This window comes from Aphis gossypii, chromosome 2 (assembly GCF_020184175.1).
Source record: "Aphis gossypii isolate Hap1 chromosome 2, ASM2018417v2, whole genome shotgun sequence".
NCBI lineage: Eukaryota > Metazoa > Arthropoda > Insecta > Hemiptera > Aphididae > Aphis > Aphis gossypii.
In genome coordinates, this window is record NC_065531.1 from 29,543,686 (window position 1) to 29,565,690 (window position 22,005).

Genomic DNA, 22,005 nt, shown 5'->3' on the forward strand with positions numbered 1-22,005 from the left:
ACTAATTTTAATTTTAGACTAGAGTGTACAACATAATTGTTCAAGACGTAGGGATAAAAATAAATCAATTAGTTTCTTGAAAGTTATATTTAAAAATGTATACATTTTGTTTAGGTTTTTATTTGTTGAGTTTATCCCTATCATAGCCAACCTACAGACTGGTATAATTAGGGATTTATAGATGAAGGGTTTAGTGTTGATGTTATATAGGTAGTGTGTTTATTATTATTAATAAATGTTTTAAGTAGAGGTAATCGAAAATTTAGATTGAGTAGTTTAAATTTAATATGCAGGACCCAAGTTAGTATATTAGTCTATGGTCTAGAGATAACCCAAAATATTTAACTATTTGTGAGATTGGAATTTGAGTGCATACATTTAATTTAATAAACATTAACTTATTATAAGTACTATAGTAATTTGTTATCTAAAAGTTACTAAACTATTGTCGTAAAAATGTACTTAGATGTGTTGTTTATCAGTAGTTTATACTTTTATTTTCATTTATTACATTTTAGGAAAACAAATTCAATAGAACATGTTTATCGTATTATTGAATATTCATATCATGTATAAAGTGCTCTAATAGTTCTGTGGTACCACATGTTAACTTGGTTAGTAAATTAATTCAGTTGAAATAGATGCAGGACGTTCAGTTTAAATTTTATTAAACAGTTTTTTATACAAAAAACAATCTCTCACATTTTAAAACTAATTTAGACTTATCATAAAAATTTCGAAGCGTTTCTTTCGACACCACGAAGACTGACGCATTTTTTAATTCGTATTCTTATTATGATAAAATCTTCTTTCTTGAAATTTCATGGAAAATTACCGAATAGCGCAACATTTGTTTTTGTATCCCTCATTGTATTTTGAAGATACCGTATTGTTTTGATAGTTTTCATAATGGCTTATTATGTACGCGGTAGGAAGTTTTGTTGTTGATTTACAGCTGGGCGCGGTGGGTATAATATATCTCTAATTTATTGACATTTCATAATATAGGTCATATACATAACCAAACAAATATTTATAAGATTCCATCATACATATAATATACATATTTTTTTTTTAGAACATTATTATTTAAAAAATTGTTTCAAAATTGTATTATTATATCATATCTATATTTCACCTTATCAAGCTGTAAAATGTCTGTTAAAATTCTTAGTAAATTAAATACAGAATACGTTTTATTTAATACAACGTAAAATAACTATACATTTTTAAAAATAAACATTTAGAATCACTTCATTATATGCCATATGGTACCCATCATACTATTAATAGACTATTCTATAGGTGTTAAGTATCGTTGTTCAAACTAAATAGTTGAAAAATACAAATATAATGAAATCCTTTATTTATAATATTTATCGTGGTTTAGTTTAGTCAAATTATTATAACGAATGAATAATTTATTATTTTTTTTTTTTTTTTTAGATTTTTACTGAATGACAATATTATGTTTGTTACTAATTTAATATTAAGTAGATAATCAATTTATGAATTTTCAACATCACATTTATAATAATTTTAAATTTTACATCACAGTTATATTCTTGGATTAACCAATGATTTTTTCAGTATTGTATTAGGCATGTTCAATAAATCTTCAACATCTCAAATATATATATATTTATTTTTATGTTTACATTTTTATTAAACTATTTAGAATATATTTATACTTTATATTATAATATACAAATGGAAGTTATATGTGGTTGGCCTTGATTGATGGATTGCCTTTTCCTGGATTTTTTTTTCATAAAATGTAAAAATAAAAATCAATATAATAAGAGCTAGGAAGTGATATTGCTATAGAGTGTACACTTTTTAGTAAATTATTTAGCTAAAATGAAGTGAAAATTGATTACTTGTACTAATCTTTAAATTTAAATAATAGTAAAACGCGATAGCGGCCAAAGCCATTGTCGACCAAGATTTGGGGACTATTTAACCATTAAAAAAAGAAAAAAAACTAAATGTTGTATATATACTGCCTATATAACATTTGTTATCGTGTTAAAAAAAAAAAAAAAAAAAAATGTAAAATAGCCGATTTTTGTAACTAATTTATATAATTATTTTAAAAGTAAAATTATCTTATTTCATTGAGTATTAAAACAGTTTTGCAACTTTTAATGTTAAGAAATGAGTATATTTTATAGTTATTGTTACTTCTTGGTGGGGTGTGTGTAAGGAAAAACACAATAGGCGTAAATACTGTATATATATATTATGTAAAACATGTAATATTTAAAATCAGGATTTTCATTTTTTTTTTTCAGTGTAACATTTGAATACTTTAAAGAAATGGAAACTAGGTTATTTCTCAGTTATTTTTTTAATATGACAATATACACAATCCAAAATTGTATTATATCAAATTAAATAGATTACGCAATTCTTTAAATTCCACAATTAAAATGCCTGTATTTTTTTAATGAGTTATAATTATTACAATGAAACCTCTAGTAATGACACCTCTCAATAGTGGATAACCTCCTATTGTAGACATTTCTTAATACCCCATGAATGTCCACTATATAGATTATAGAGATTTAACTGTATTGCCAGGTCATTACTTGATATAATTAGTATAATAGTATATAATAAGTATTTTTAATGTAACATTTTAGGTATTGATAACGAGGTATTTACAAATTATAATTTAATATAGATAATACAACAAAATGTAATTAAAAAAACCGAAGTTTGATTGAATCGAAATGCAAATGATCAAGATTTTATTAAAAAACAAGATCATTTCTTAATTTGTTCTTTGAGCAATATATTTTTAATTGATTTATTTTTGCATTAACTCATAGTATTTGGAAATATTTCATAAATTGTCTCATGTTTCTTTTTTAACTAAAAAAAATGATATGATTTGATATGAGTTGATTGTTGTATTGTATAACCATTAACCATATTATAAGTATTCTTTATTTTATTTCTTATTAATTAATAATGTATCTTTGTAACTGTTAAAATATATTAATGAGGTTTTAAAATTTTTATTTATCTTATAACTATTTTGTTTTTGAGTTGAGTTGTTTGTCATTGCAACTTATTTCAAATTATATTCCAATTTTAAATAAATAATTGTATAACTAATTAGATAACAAACAATATTCTAATATTAACAATGAAAAAAAAAGGTTGTAATAATAAATTATTTTACAATATTATGCAAATTGTGCAGTATTTGGAACATTAATTACACTTTAATTGAGTACCTAGGTAGATATTTTTTTTAGTAAGATCATGCAAAGACTTACATAAAAGTTTACTTATAGCCTATAGGTAACTCAAAATATTGTATATAATTATTGTATATGTTTTAGAAAACAAACCAACTAAACGATCATATAGAGTATACAGTGATTTGAAAGTGATAACAAAACCCAAGAGTGCCATTTGTTATTATATATTTATATAGTATGACCCCGTTCTAATGGCATATTGCATTGGTTTTTAAAAGAAAAAAATACTAACCAAAGTTTTTGACAAGAACAATTTATGAGGGTTAAAATATTATGTATGTTACAATTTTCACGATATTTTTAAATCTAATGTTAGTCACGAATTGATGAATCAATTATTTATGTTTAAGAAGACTACAAAAGTCGTATAAAAAGCCATTTAAAAATGTAAATATTATATTTATTTAATTATTTGTTATTTGATAACACGGATATATGAATTGATGTATTATAGATATTATAGGGGAAAAATTAAAAATTAAAATCAATAAAATCTTTAATAATTATACTATCTACCTACAGTCAAAATTTTTTCTGATTTTTTTCCAAATATTTTATTTATACTGTGTTTGAAGTGGTAAAAGCTTTATTTATTTTTATATCAAGATTAAAAATGTTCCATTAATTTTAGATATCTAGTTTAGATAAATATGTATTTTTCATTTTTACCTAGTTCTCTTAAAACGAAAGTAGACAAATTAATAAGTATAAGTTGAATAAATTGTATTATGCAGTTTGCAGTTGTAGTTGAGTTAACATCAGTGAGTAACTATAACCACTTGTAGCTACAAACGTTACTAAACAATAAATCGTCTTATCCAGCAAAGCAAACCTGAGCAATAATTGTATCAAACGTGGTGATATTACCTCTTTAATTATATAACTTGGTAGTGGCACAAAGCTCTATGACGGTAATGCAATAGTTGTGTATTTTGGAGATTAGCTCTAATTGGGATTTTGACAACATTTGCACATGATCGTTTTCGATTCGATTAAATTTTGCCCTTGGCAAATACGTTTGAGATTATGGAAAAAAAACAATAACAACAATCAAATAAAGATATACTTCCCCTTCCTGCCATTATTATACAGTTATATGTTATTACTAGATTTCAAAGGCATTCGATAATTATTATTATGCTCCAGGACTACGAAATTGTTATAAAATCGGACCCATTCGAAAGACAAATGCCTGATTTCCAATAGGGTATTCTAGGGGATACCAATAAATAACCGAATCACAATGATGCACCCTCCCTTATTTCTCGGTTCTAACGAACAAAGAACTTGTGCTATTATTGTTCTCTCCAAGCATTCATGTCGAATATAGTGTTCTATTTTGCATTTACCGGATAAATCATAGTGATCGCTTAGGTATTATACAGTTGAATTTAATGTTTAAGTATACAATATTGGTGACATATTAAAACTCTATAAATTAAATTTAAAGGAATACAATTCTCAAACACTATAAAGAACATTTTTATATGTTTAAATTGTATTCATAAAAAAATGTATTCGTATTGAAGTCATTTATAATGTATTTAAATATATCACCGTTTAATAAATGCATACTGCGTAGTATAATAAGTTATAAATATAGCATGTTTTCTAAATAAATAGATGCATTCAATATCTGCTGATATTAGCTACTGGATATATCGGCTCTATTGAAAATATTTTCTACGATAAATATTGTGAAAATTATTTAATACAATTTAAATAATCGCTTTGCATTTGAACTATTATAATTGTTAATTATTATAATTGTTAATCTACCTTTTTTTAAGTAATAGTAAATATTTTTATAAGACATTTCAATAAGCCCACTTATTTGTTTAGTTTTACGAAAAATGGAAATTCCTTCAAGCTGTTTAATTTGTAATTAAACATTTCGGTAATATTTTTGTATACTCTCATTTCTCATGCTATTACGAGTAAACCACTCTGCTGACGAAATTTACTCGTATCCACGCACATTCAAATCCATAAACATTTTCCACCGCAAAAATTAATTTAGGGCGCCTTGACACGACAGCTGTGTACAACGGTCACCGATGATTGTGGCCTTTAACACAGCGCCTAGTCAAGTAGCCAACACTTGTGGTCAGGAAAGCGGTCCAATGGTTTTCCAGATTAGTGTGCGCACGGTTCACTCTTGTCCTAAGTATATTATACCTATTTATTGATTTATATTATGATAATTTGGTAACAAAAAAAAAATCTTAATCTAGATCTCTTAATTTTTATAATTTATTTTCATGAAACGTGGATCATTATTATTTATTTCTATTATTATAATATACTAGAAAATTTAAATGTTGATCTTAAATTTTATATTTCAAAAAAAAATTGTAATGAATTAAATAAGCTTGAACATAAATTTAATTTTAATATTCATAGGAAAAATTGCATTATGCCCATACGATTATTAATTTTTATTTTTGATATATGACGTATGTAAAAGCGTATTCAATTTAATATAAACAAAATCTATTATTTTATATCAATGAATATATCGATAAACTTAAATATATTACACAAACGTGCAATATGTTTGTCTTATTGATTTCACATGTATTCATTGTTACTCGGCACACATTTTAGTTACATATATAATATAATGTCAAATAACTAAAACAATTTATATTTTGACAATTCTTTGAACAAATTATAGATCATTTTTTATTCGTATCTGAAAGTATGTGCGAGATAACTTTTTAGAGGTGTGCAAATACAAGAACAAAGATGAAAAATAAATGGAAAGTTATATTTAAATTTAATGAGGATATTTTGATGTTATATTTTATTTACGTTGACAACCAGTGTCATGTTCTCCCTTTTTTTTTTCTTTGACAATTTTTAGGGTTATACATTTCGTATTGGAAGATAAAGTGAGATTTTTTCATTGAAATAATATGTCAAATTAAAATTTTTTTTTCAGTTTTGCCATTTAAGGGTACATTATTAATAAACACGTTTAATTGAACATAAACTTTAAGATAGATTCTAAAAATAATATATTTTTTTTTTTTTTTTTTAATAATAATAAAATATGTCAAGTATAATATTTTAATATGTTAATTTTTAAACGAAAATATTTAACATTTCTACAATAATGATACGTAAACAATTTTTTTTTTATTTGAATGTCTGTTTTTATGTTGAAGACATTTTCAAAATATTATAAATGTTTTTAATCTAAGTAAAAATTCATAAACCATTCAAAAATAATATTTGACTATTTTTATTTAATTTCACATGAAATATGTATTTAACGCAAAATCTCTATTCCCTTAGAAGCTGTCATTTTTTGAAAATACATAGCAAATGGTTGACTTAGAAAATTGTCAAAAGCACTTTGGTCGGCGGATTTTCGTTCATATGTACGGTTGAGATTAAACTCCAGTGACGATGTTTTAAGTGTATGACCTAAAGTTATAAAAATCGATTACACTACAGTCATTTTTTCCCCTCAATGTCATTTGAATCCATTTACTACAAAGAATCTTAAAGACGTGTGCATGTGTGTGTTTATGTATGCATATACACGGTATAATATATGGTGCATATGATATATATATATAGTCTTTAGAGAGTCAAAACAAATAAATATATGACTGTATAGTGTATATCAAAGAGTATAGAACTGAGTGGGGTGGCTCTTGTCCACAGGGTACTATTTCGCCCGAAGCAGAAGCACCAGCACCAGCATCACCAGAGTAGTATTCCTTTTGTATGGTCGAAACGTGAAGTGCTGGTGAGTATAGCTGATGCGGGTGATGGTAGTGAAAAGGGTGTAGAGACTGTGAGATGGGGTAGATAGATATAGATAGAGTGAGAAAGAGAAAAACACACACAAATATAGAAAGACGTACGGCAGGAGGGGATAGAAATAAAAAGAAGAAATTATTTAACGAGTGTCCCGAGGATTTATGCCGGGGGTCGGAAAATGATAGCTTATATAAATGTCAACGTATAAACAAGCAATAATTCTTGTTGTTGCCGAGTGCTGCCACCAAGTTTATCCTATAAGACTACGGTGCTATATGCGTCGTACAACCCTGGGAAATCTTTGCAACGAACACGTGGTCTGCATAAAAATATCGTAAACGGCAAAGTGAAAATATATTGTACGAATAACAAAAAAAAAAAAATAAAAAAAATGGATATATGCAAGGGGCCCGTCCGTCTGTAATCGTATATATATCTCAAAAATAAAGTAAACAGCGCCCCGAGTAACACACCCGCTACAACGATATCCACGACCACGACGAAGGGTTTTTAATTTCCTGACTGCGCCACTAAATCCTAACAACAATAATATATTACTGAACAGCGTATGTTGAGTATATATTATATACTATTTGAATCTCGAAGTCTACCCTTTTGGTTGTCGATATAGGAAACGTTACCGCCAAAACTATACCGAGTTCTGCAATAATACGATATTATAGTCCGCGACATGAAAACTGGCTCCTGTGTAAAGCGAGTCCGTTGGTACTTCCTATCTGTTAGCCATTGGTTCTCAACTAATATCGCATACTGCGTGGCTGTCGCCACTCGTAATACACATTTAATTACGTTATGAGCCACTGAGGCAAAACGGTCGTTAGGTTCGTGACGGGCAGAGGCCAGTTTTGATGTCGCGGACTATAATTCTTATTTTGACAATGTCAGAGTTATTAGCGTTTAAGATCAAATAATTATTTAAAGGGTTTATTATTGTTGAAAAACAAACCTTAAATATTTGTAATATTAATAAAAACAATTATTGCATTAGCTAATACATCGTTTAAAATCTATGAAATATGAAATACGTAAGATCTACCCATACATTAAAACTGTAATCAAACTGTTTAATAACAAATTTATTATTCATAAACTTGATAATAGGTAATAGAATATGGTTGACTCATAATTTTTTGAGATCACCATTGAACATTAACATAAGTACTCCAACGACCATTTGATCGGAATTTTTGATTGTATACAAAGATCCAAAAATACAAGACTTTTTTAACAAAAATTAACTGCTATAATAATTATAACCAAATACTAATCTTAATTATTTTTACAGTTTGTTTAGTTGTAATTTGAAAGTCATATGTATAAAACATGTATCATGTCATTTTTGTTTCGATAATCATTCATTGACGGATCGAACGGTAGTCAGCAACACTCATTTTATGTTTTAAGTAAGCTCTCTTAGGTAGGTACCTAATAATTCAAAGTTTACCTCTATATAGTGCACACGTCCGTCTCTATAATGTCTGTCGTCTTAAGAAAGCAGCTTATTGCATTGAAACGTTACTCGTTCTCGAGATAATAATATCGTATTTTTCTTTCTTCTGAAATCACTTTCGCCCGCCTCGCTGGCGTCATCGGCACAATAGGGATGTATTCATTTTCTATTCGCGTGACAGCGGGACTTTTCGGAAGTGAGCGTTACAACATCAACTCTCAGCCCCGTCGTCCCATTATTTTTTCACCGTGACGATTATTCGGCAGAGCTTTGTGCGCATGCCGTGCCCCCCGGAGAAATGTTTTGTCACTGTTAATTTATATATAAAGGAAAAACTTCAATCCAGTACCACGTCGGTACGTATCATCGTGTCGTCTGATGACCGAGTGTAGTGATACATTACACGAATACCTACGCATATATACTTATACCAGTCGCATGGAAAATGTGTACATCTCATTCCCGCGGGATGAACGACGCACGGTACTCACCTGAAATTTTTCAAATGAGTCAAAGAAAATAAAGAAAAATAAGAAAAGTTGGATACGCTGCAATAAGCGAACATGAATTCTTACCGACGTGTTAATACGCTCTCGAAACGTTATGTCACCTACACAATAGCCGTCAAAAACATTGTTCGAGTTTAAAAATTGCCTTGGACAATTATTTTCACGTCCTCTGGGTGGTATCTTTCACTCGTAAAAAAAGAAGACAATTTCAGGACCAAACAAAAAGAGAATGAATTAAAAATTAAGTCAGCTATTCGTACCTACGCGTTGTGCCATTTCATTATACGATTTTGAATTATTTAACATGATTTAAATAAGTGTCTGTCATGTACCTGACGATTTTTTGAGTGTTATACACAAAAGCATAAAGTATGTATTTAATTAATTTCTTAATTTCTTCTTTTTTGTTTCATATAATTATTTATGTTGAAACGATTAACTTAATTAAAAATACAAAAAAATATTAATATTATTATTTAGCTTTTAAATAAACAGTTTTATTAAAGTTCAACAATTATAAGATTGTGTTGAACAATTACAGCTGATATTCCATACATATTTAAATAATATAAATACAATAATAATAATAATATAGTTATAAAATTGCACGATTTTAATATAAATCGATGCCAAAACCAATACCAAAATTAAAACTGTATACATATAATATAATACCTATATAAAAATAACTATTTTAATGAATAATGATGTTATAGTAATAATGACACGGGGAGAAGTAAATAATTGTTTACCATGGAGTATATTGTTTGTGTAGTATATCAGTAAGTAGTACAAGGAAATTAATTAACGTGGTAAAATTTGAAAGAAATTCAATAGCAATCCACTATAATAAGATATTTTTGGAGTTATAAGCAAAGAAAGCATATGATGGACAGCAAGAGTGTTAAGATTTTAAGAAGGGAAACTGTGTGCTTTTATCTTAATTCGAAATGTGATGGTTTATCTGATTAGTTATACGGCGTTTGAGAATTATTTAATAATACATTAGACATTCTTAATTTATAGCTATTAAACTGTGAAATTAACTATAGTTACAGTTTGTGTTAATCAAATATTTTAATGAAGTATAAACGCAATTATTTTAAACTATGTGTAATTCACGACCCAATTATTTAATCATATTATAATTGAGTAAAATAGTTACTTATAATATAGAATATAATAAATTATTAATAATATTTGTTAAAATAATGTTAAAATAATTAGATAAATAAACAAAAATCAAATTATTTAATTATTAAAATCTGTACTCGTGGACCACTAATTTTAAATAGATTCTTTAACAATTTTTTTTTCATTTAAAAAAAAAAAATGTTTTAATATTTTTTATAATGTTCAATGTCAAAATATTCACATTGAAAAGGTTCAATATCAATTTGTTCACTTTAAAAAGTCCTATTTATTTTTTTAATGGTCTATATTCAATATTTTAAGTGGAAAAAAAATATTAAATCAATATATTTTAATTGCTTGTAGAACATTATTGGTTTTAAATATACGTACATAAATTTGGTTTTACTCTAGCTAATATAACTGCGAGTTATGACAAATCAGATAAGTGCCTAGTTAACAAAGTATTATTTTTAAGCCTTTAAGTATAATTCTTTTGAATAGTTTTAAAGCTTTGACATAGGTATTTCCATTGTCTGATTGCAAAATATTAACTAAAGAATAACGATTGATTGATTAAGTATAGCATACATAACATTATTATTATAACTATATTATTCCACACAATATCTGTTTGAATTTATTATTTTAATAACTAGCTTCTAAGTATAAAGTGAATTATTAATGCAATACTATTCATTATTAAATTTTTTGAACAGCTTTAGTGAAATTACTGATTTGGATATTTATTTTATATTTCACAGTAAATTATAAGTATTGTAATATTAGTAGTTTTTAATCATATTCATTCGAATTAGTCCACTTATTTGACCATTGACTGAACTATTTTGTATCCCAAATTAAATTCATATTTGCGTTATAAATTAAAAAGAAATGGTTTCTTTTTAATATAAGTAAGTAGTATAATGTATTAAGTCAAGTAAAACATTAATTTAACATAGCCGATCATACCTACATAGATTTATACCTAATAATTTATTGGAATAAAAAATCAATTTTATTTAAGTTGCACAACTTTTTTTCCAAATATTATTTGCATTTGTCCAACAGACGAAAAAAAAGTTAAAACTCGACAATAAGCACATACAAAAAAGCTACAAGAGGGGAAAACTGATACTTGAAACCAAACGATTACTCACGGTCTGCTTTACACGCGGGTAATTCAAGTGAAACGTTGTTTTTTACGCTATCGTTTCCGCAGTCAAAGCGTTATAAATCTCCTGAAAATTGCTTGAAGACAAAATAATAATAATAATAAGTATCATTATAATAATAAATAATCAAAAACATGTTCACAGTATCTAAGTTTTTTGATACTGTAATAATGACTGACATAGCGCGTGTACATATACATATTAACTACATATTTGTCCAACAGTACTGTGCACGTTTCTTCGCTGAAATTACATTAGAAATGGAACGTTCATCTCGTATTCTGCATAATATATGCTCTTTCAATTACAAAATTCAAAGTGGAATGATAATGGTCGGTAATAATTTACTAATGATTAATACGCAGGAAAAGAATTCTTTGCTCTAGAATTTAACATATAAATATCGATCATCAATTATAAATATCGTTAGTGTCAGTTAGTGTTTATTGAGTACAAATTAATTGTACTAATTGAATCAGAATAATAAGCAATTTTCGTTAGATTTAATGAACCAAAAGTCTGTTTTCCAAAATTATGAAATTATCAATGGTTATAGAAATTCATTTCAAATAGGTTCTAACAAGCTTTAATAAAATAAATGGTAATCAATAAATATAGTTAATGTTCAATAGTAAATAGTGTTGATCATACGCAGTTATATATATAAATATATAAGTAATATATAATATTTAAAATTAAAATAGTTAAATCAAATTGAAAGATTGAAATTTGTAAACAACAAAAGTGCAACAATTTTGTATTTCAATAAATATTATTCTACATCTTGATAATGATAAACATACACTTTTCAACAATTATTGAAAACCAAGAGAAACTAATTTTAGCTACAACCATAATGTATACTAGTTAGTAATTATAATGGCCAAATTCCAATAAGATTAATTTTTTTTTAATACCTTTACACAATATATCTCAATAAGAATACTTTTCTTGTGGCTTACAAAATTCCAATTTTTTGTTTTATATAATTTACTCGTGCTTGAAAGATAGATTAAAGACGTCGGAGTTAAGATAAAGGTCTCCGGATATAATTCAAATAAAATCTCTTATTCGAAGAAATTGAAACGAGATATACTTTTCAGCTTATAAATGAACTAATATGAATGGATAGCGACACTATATTTTCATCAAACTCCATTACACAATATCATGTAATAAATTTAACAAATATTGGAAAATGAACCCATATTGGCAACACATTACACAGAATCTCAATTGAAAAACATATTTTGAAGGTATGATCATATTTATTTCAAATGTGGAGGAATTTTTACAATTTCATTTCTAGTTATTATGTTCAGCAAGAGGCAAGAAGATAAATCATTCGTTATGGAATGCAAGAAAATAGTGAAAATTACTATAGAATATATGTGAACATTAATGTAGAAAAGGAAAAAAATAAATATCATGAAATATTCTCGTTAAATTGTCATTTGTGTTTCAAGTATTCAGTAATTTATATTCCCATTGGACATTCGAATTCAAAATGAATCTATCATTTTCAATTCAACCCTCCACACTCAGAATAAATAAATATTTCCCAACCTACATAATATATTAGAATTAATATTTATTGTTTGCTTGGAATTTTTCTACTATCCAATATTGAATGAGAATTGATTTGTATTAAATATTATTATGTATGAATATTCTCGTAAGAAAAATTAATTGCATTTGATGGTATTTTGATTACTTAACCTATCATAATAATAATTATAACAAAACGGTCACAATAAAATAAATAAATTAAATGCATAAGTTGATAAAAGTCCTACAAATTACAATTTACAGTACAAGACAACATAAAATAATATATAATTTTACCAAAAAAGTATAGACAAAACTTACTCACGTCTCATGATAATTTTGTGGCCAGAGAAAACCATTTATGTACACATAATATTTATAAGTGTACAATTATATATTATGCATCTATTAAATCGAAAGAATTAATTAAAAAAGTGAATCGATTTCCAGCATAATTGCTACAAAATCTTAAGACACGTTATATTTACATAACTTAAAAATCCTTGTTTAGTCAACAAATCAAAATCGTTATTTTTAATCAGAATAAATAAATAAAAAAATTGTAACTAGAAACTGTAAGAAAAATTAATTATGTAAATACTAACTTATTAATATAGTTAGTCACCAATACGTCCAAACATGCATGGCTTATAATATAAGTAATATTATGCTCTATTTTGTAATAGAAAACTATTGGTTTCTTACAAATACGCGATTTTCATTATTATTGCTACTTTTTTTTTTGTGTTTCACAGAAAAAAGTATTAGAGAGTTTCAATTCTCTTAGAAGTTTATTTTGTTTGTTTTTTGTATACATTTAAAAATTAAATATATTTTGTAATCGCATTTATTTTAATAAAATTACTCATAATATAATAATTTCTGTTGTAAAAATGTATACCTTCATATTGTTTTAATAGATTTAATAGTTTTAAACAAAAGAAAAATAGTACTTCAAAATTTGAATTTATATAAATTATATAAAACCATTGGTACTATAAATATTGGCAGTCAAATATAAATACTTTTATTTTAAATCATTTGATATGTGTTATTGTTTAAATATTCTAAGTTCGTTCAAACAAATTTGATGAATATTTAATTAATAATTATTAAATTCAGTCATGCATTCTACAAAAATTATATACTATTTGGTTTAGTTTTTATAGTTTTAGATACTAAAATACAAAATTATGTTAAAAGAAAATAAGGGTTACTTTTTAACATAATTTAAACATATTTGAATGAATTTAATATAATATACTATAATAAATTAAACATTTTTTTTTTAATTCGTTTTAGAAGATCGTTGTTTTTTTATAATTTAAAATAATATTTTACAATATATTTTCTAGATAGGATGGACAAAGGCAGACGAATTTTTAATACCCAGTCTCTTAATTTCATATTCTGAGATTTTCAATTACGAAATTCAAAACCTAAAATATTCATTAAGTCATGTCACACGTGTAAAACATAATAAAATAAAGAATACTTATAAAATATATAAATAGAATAAACGTTTAAATTATAATTATTTAAATAATTGTTAAGAAGGGTATACTATTATCATAAATACAAACACAATATTATGATATAAATCTAAAAAGAATATTAATTATATAATCCAACCTGTATCCAAAATGGTAAATAGAATCCAAAACTGCACAGGAATGATGCTGCTAATGATAATGTCGCCCAACACATTCCAGCAACGGTTAATGTAGTTGCCATCTGAAATAAAATCATTTTTTTTTTTGTATATATAAAAATGTATAAATATTGGGTTAAATATTAAATATTATATTTATTTATAATATAATATTATTATCTTTCATAGTTCAATAAGATAAATTTAATAATATTCACAGTATTTGGTGAATATTTGCAATATTTCTATTACACATTGGTATCGTCTATAGTTATTATGTGTTATATGATGTATAAAATACCCATCATTTTATAAATAAATAATAATAATAACCATTTAGTAATTGAATCATACTTATAATTTATTTTAATTCATATTTATAAATAAGTATAACTACTAAATTAAGAATAAAAAAAAAAAATAAATATAAATTATACATTTTTATTTGTTATACCAGTAAGTATAACAAATAAATAAAAACAACAATATACGAGATCATAATTCTATCTCAAGGAATTATTCAACTAGGTAATACTTTGAATTCGTAATAATGCTCAGTAATATAGAATGACATCAAAAGAAAACTACAAACCAATATTAATAATTTTTTTATTAATTAAAGAGGTACATGTATTTTACTTTTTTTTCTTATTATTATGGTTAGTTATCTCATAAAATGTATATAAAAATATTTATCTTAACAGTTAAAAAAGTATATTAAATTTATAAAACCATATAAGAACACATGAAACTTAAATATAACTATAATAAATACATTATAATATTTATTTGATATTTTATAATCATTAATCTGATGTGTTTTGTTTACATTATATATTCAATTAAGGAAGAATCAAGAACCGATTTTATAATGCAAGGAAAATAAAAAACGATTTGAAACTAAAAATGATGAAGTGTAGAATAAGCTAAGAAAATTTTAGAGTTAAGAATACAAAAGCATATTTCATAAGACTAGGAATGTAGTATATTACGAAATGTATGTTATGTTAGACTTATTTCAAAGTGAATATTATTTTATCTCTTTTCGTAATTTTACTTCATACTGTATATATGATGAATAGCCAAGTATATCATTTTCTAAAGTCTAATAATTTATACAAATCATAATATTTTTAAATATTTAGGTTTACATTAAAACCACAATATATTTTACTCTTTTAGACTTTTATTGAGACCATTAAATAAAAGTGCCTACTATTTTTATACGGCGATAACAATTATATTGTTTTCAAAAATCAAAATTATTTACTAAAAAAAAAGAACATTTTTTATGTTGATATTTGTAAATTTAAATTGGACGAGTTGGTTCTTAATTATTTAATGGTATAAACTAAAAATAATAGTACATTTATTTTGGAGATTGATAAATTACTCAACTGTAGCTGTAACTGGTTACACATTACACTAAAATTGTGTATCAAGTTATAAAACACAAGATACCTTAGAAATGTATTACCCATTACAAGTTATAGTTGAGATAACTCAGCTACTAGTTAATAACATGCTTTTATTTATTTAAACGAATTACAACACTAATAAACATTTATTTTTGTATAGGGTCTTTACAAGAAAAACATATTATGTAAATATATTATGACTAAAATATATATTGAAACATCCCAAAACATGTGTTACAAAATACTGCATGATTCAATAATTAATATGTGTGGTAAGAGTTTGTAATTATAATAATCTAATATTACAAAATAAAATATATACTAACATCAAAAGACAACGATAATATTGTGTTATTATGTTTACTCGAAATATTGGATAATAGTGTTATACAAATAGTACCTACACTAAAACGCTATTACTACAAATCTATTATATTATAAAACAGAACATTTTCTATTTTTAACTTTGTAAGTAACAAATGTTAACACATATATTATTTATTTTTATACGATTGTAATATTACTAATATTATTGAAAACTAAAATATGAGTTCTTATCCAGTGTATGGAATAACACGTATGATCGAATGTTTCATTTTAAACTGTAATATATGAAAAAAATAGGTTATAACAATTATTATATCGACATTAAAAAAAAAAAATCATATCGTTATGAACTTAAATACATTATTCTATTTTTTTAAAAGCTCCACGCAAATGATTTTAATATGATGATATTAATCCAATTATTATCTATTTGAGTATAAATTTGAAATTTTATAAAAATGTTTTTTTTTAATTATAGCTATGATAAAAATCGTAACGAGTAACTAGTTACCAGTTACAATTTAAATAACTTTAAAATAATGTAACTGACTACTTTCGGTCCCCGAATACATTATACTAGGTTTAGAAGATAAAATGGGGGTCAGGATGAATTTGAAATTATGTTGATTTATATAAATCATATTTATTATTAAAAAAAGTTGTATGAATTTATTAAATAATATACTAAATATTAAATTTATTATTTATTTTATGTTAAACATTTTTAAAAAAAACTATATTTGGTGCAAAATGTTCAATAACTCAGAAACTATCCATTTAAAATAAATATATCAACATTTTAGTTATTACATTATTGGACTGTAGACAAATGATGAGCGTGATTAGTGAAGGTGAAACATATTGTATATTAACCGTAATAAAAATATATTCTAGCAGCCTTTATTTTATTAATTTCAAAAAGACAAAAATCCATTGAATTATATTTCAAAATAAAAGTAGTTGTATATATTATTGTTATTTAGGACTTTTGGAGGGTAAACTATATTTTATTGACAAGTCAAATTGTCGAACATCGTATTCCGTTTCTTTTCTTTCTATAATCTTCCTCGTCTTACATTTCATATCATTAAAAGTTTACATCGTAAACAAACTCCCCTTTTAAACCAATAGCGCTCATGGACACGCGCTCAAATCTAGATGGATACCATTATACATGTGTATAGATTAAGTTAGGTTATATTATATATAAATATATACCTTTACACAAATAGTGTAATGCAAGTGGTGATCGTACCACTCTAGAAGCTAAACTTTTACAGTAAATCAGTCAGAAACAGTAATTTTTTTCGTGAAGTATAAAGGCTAGAGTACATTTTGAAATAGTTACATACAAGTAAACTTGAAGTTAAGTCAGTTTTATTAAACACAAAGTGGTTTGTAAGGAATAAATGAAATACACTTTAAGCTCAACTTTATATAATGCAGTTAAATTAAATATCAATGTAACCAATAAAATAATTGCAATCCATTTTTTGTCAAAATATGTAATAATAAATATTTATTAAATGTAAATACGTGAAATAACATAATTTTCTATTATTCAATCACAAGTAGGTGGTTGTTTATATTGGTCGCTGATTTTTCCAATCATAATATTAATGATTTATTGTTGGCTACTTAAGTTACATAATTTAAGATCAAGTTTACTGAAAAACATACATGTAATGGTATGGTTAGTGCAGCGAGAGAACTAAAAAGAAACGTAGAATGGTTTTTTTATGAAGATTAAAATAGTTATTGATGATTCGACGCTCATAAAGTGATTTATAGTTTGGACATTCTTTGAATTTGTATGTATATAAATAGCCACACATAAGGTTATTAATTTAGTTTAGCTGTTTTATCTTTTGCAGAGTGGTTTGAATTGCCATTCCAACACGTCTTAACGTAGGTTAAAAACATTATTAAAGAAATTAAAAGTGTGCTCATAATTGTTAAAGTTTTGACACCATAGTGAACAGCTCTTGATTTTATATTAGCTATCTAATTTGATAATTGTGTACACCATCATGTTATTGAAATTAATATAATTTGTACTGTTTATTATATGATGATTTTCCTACTAACAGTTGATTTCTCTTGATCAACAGATTAATGTAACTAAACGAGTAAAACAGATCTAAATTATTCTCATTTGTTTCTAACAAAAGACGTTAGCAAAATTGTTTGGCTTTGATTTTCCCTTGTACCTGGATGAGCTTAAATAAATGGCAAAGTACGTTTTGATTTGATCTTTTGGGATGCGTGTGATTAATTGGGGTCTATTGGTATTTTTATTTAACCTATTTTTTATTGCTCTTATTAGATACAATGGGCGCACTAAATGGTATAATTATATTATATTTATGTAAAACCAACTTTGTTACCAAATTACTCCATAAAACTGAATTATTTTATCAGGCAGACGTATAATGGGTCAACGCTGATTTGTTTCAATAATAAAATCCCAAACCATGAATAATATCCCAATACTCCATTATTAGAATTGAGGTATATTGATATAAACATAATATAATTATATATCTAAAATTGGTTGTTTAAAATATTGGTTCATAGATTATAAATTTTTTTAAATATTTTAGCTACTTTTTTTATAAAATATATTAAATTACCTCTTTTTTTAATCCTATTTTAGATATATCATAATACATATATCACCATTTATTAAATGTCTAATAATTTAAGCTACCTACTTGTATTATAATGTTCAAGTATTATCAATAATAAATTATAATAATAACGTTATATCTCACTAAGTTAGATTGAAAACACTTAGAAAGTAAACAGAATGAAGAAAATAATGTGACGATAAATTTAAAAAATAAAAATAGAACTTGAGTATATTATAAATTATAATATAATATATTATAATAAATTTCTGATAAATTGAAGAACTTATTAAAGTACAATATTTATTTGTTTCATAGTACCTATACCTGAGCTCTGTTGATGATAATTATTATTGCATTTTACACTGCTACTCTACAGAACGCGAATTTTTCTTTTGCACATAGTATCGATTTTATTGTTGCTTTATACGGAAAAAAGAATTGACGGTTCAAAACTTTTTTGAAATCCTAGAATGTGAGTACACACAATAAAAAAAATTATCCGTTCTAGTACACCCATGTATAACTTTACACGCAAGCTCAAACCTAAATTTATGCTGACCATTTTCCTTTGAACCATTCATGAGTGAAAGAGAATAACAAAGGAAAAATACAATAACATTCAGTCATATGAGAATAAACGTAGTCTTTGCTTCTTCGGATTAATGATATGCTTTGAACAAAATAGCTGAAATAATTAATAATATGTAAAATTGTATTATAATATTTGATGCCCGAGGTACGCGAGCTATCAGCAACGATCTTTATATTTTCCACATAATTGACAAACACGCCATTTAACAACCGCTTAAATGAAAGTTGTTTCAAACGATGGCATTTTATTTTATTTTCTTAGTAAAACCTTGAATATATTTTATGGTTTTTCTCAAAGAAATAATAATAAATAGATTTCATAATATATTTGAGCTGTCTAAATTAATGTATTAACTATTTTATACTTAATAGAAATTAAAAAAAAAATGTTCACATTTAAATTAAGTATTTTAACTTCTATATATTTTTATTTTTTGTTAAATAACATATTATACAACAAATTTCGGTGTTTTATTCCTAAACAAAATCACTAAATAAATACTCATAACAATAAATAATTTTAAATTTCATATGTATTTCACAGAATAAAAAGGATACTAGGTTTTTTTTATAGATCACCTGACAGATGAAAGGTCTAGTAGTGAGTACCGATAAAAAAAATACTTAACAGATAAAATACAAACTAATTTTTATTCTTGGTTGCATTTAAACATATTGTTAGCTTTTATAATAAAAAATAACTATATATAAACATATTTTCTACATTTTTATTATTTTATATTGACTTAACCCAACAGATTAAATTTGCAACACTCATTTAATAACAATGATATGAAATTAAACCATATTTTTTGTTTAGCTTATTTAACTAAGATGTCATTATTTCTATTCTAATAATGTTAATACAGTTAATTTATACACACAATGGAATACGGAAAAGAAATAAAATTCCACATTTATATATTTAAAATTTGGTACATAATTTTCTTTTTTTTAGATAATTTAAGGATTTACAACTGATAAAATATATCATGATAAGTTACAATTTAAAAATGTGAATAATTTCATGCTCACTTGAACTGAGTATATACATTTTTTAAGCTATAAATTGTATGTAATACTGAAATAGTTTTTCTAGTGTGATGGTTATTTCTGAAGCTAAGTAAAAAAAAAAAAAAAAATAATAATAAACAATGTTTATGTGGATAACAACGCGTGACGACCGCATAGAGGTACCTATATCTTCTACTGCATAGAGGGGACACTGTACGTACGTTTCCGTTTTAAAATGCTAATTATAACTATAATCACATTGACCATTTTATGTAGATCCACCCTTTAGTTTGATATCATAAACTTAATATATTACCACAAGTATATAATACCTACTTTTAATCCTTTAATGTACATAATAAATAGTTCGGTAATATTATTTCTAGCTATAAAAAGATTGATATTTTTAAATAAATTTAATTATAATTATGGATACTTAAAACAATATTGGTTTCAAAAACTTTATTTTTTAAGGTAGGTAATGGTTAGATTGATCTTTTTTAGTTGAAACCTATTTGTTTCCTTTTAAAATAATAACTATTATTGACACTTATTAATAAATTCACTACCTGTCATACGTATAAAATACTCGTAAAAAAGTTTCACTAAAAATGGAGACTTAATCAATGTTATATATAATATTATTATGTATATATAACGTATATAAAAACTTAATATTTATTTCTCAGTATATAAATCATTAAAGAACTATTATTTAGTTTCAAATGGATAATAATAGTAACATCTGGAAATTGTACACGTGTGCCCATATGCTGTGCGGAACATAAGATTATTATAGTAGCATGGTAAGCATAGTGTTTTTTTTTTAATTATCATAATTTGATGCTATTCATAATTTATCGTGTATTAATAATTATATTTAATATATATATATATATATATTAAGGAATTGAATAAATATAATGCACTTGAAATATCTGAGTTCAAATTGAATAACTTTTAACTATACGTAATACTGAATAATTTGTGGTACATTGGTACCCATATATTATGTAGTAGGTATTATATTACGTATATTACGTTTTTAAAAGAAATAAATGATTATATCATAAATGCATTTTATTTTATTGTAATAATACATAATTATATGCATATCGTTCATCAAAATTTAAAATATTTCTCATGTACGATCATAATTTATCAACAGTTGTATAAAATATATTATCTAATTGCTTTTATATCTATTGTGCAGACCAATTAGCAATTTTTGTGTTAATTTTTTTTTTTAGTATAATGCCATTGTTTATAAAATCCAGCATAATATTATACTTTTTGTACAAATTACAATACAGATGTAAAAAAAAAATGTACGTATGTAATATTATATAGACATTAGTATTATATAATACGATCCAATATTCATTTTTGTTATGACAACAGTTTTTAAGATAACAATTTGTTGACCAATACAATATTGTAAGTATACCTATGCTTACCTATTAAATATAAAATTAATTTTATTTCTGGTTG

At 24.8% G+C, this 22,005-nt stretch overlaps 1 protein-coding gene across 1 annotated transcript in view; it reads right to left on the minus strand.

Annotated features, from left to right (window-relative positions):
• Window positions 1-22,005, minus strand: part of LOC114128014 (LHFPL tetraspan subfamily member 1 protein-like) — a 214,893-nt gene that overhangs the window by 163,828 nt on the left and 29,060 nt on the right. Inside the window, exon 2 of the mRNA XM_050200434.1 lies at window positions 14,513-14,614. Coding sequence (XP_050056391.1) covers window positions 14,513-14,614 — 102 coding nt within the window. The remainder of the gene's footprint in view (window positions 1-14,512; window positions 14,615-22,005) is intronic.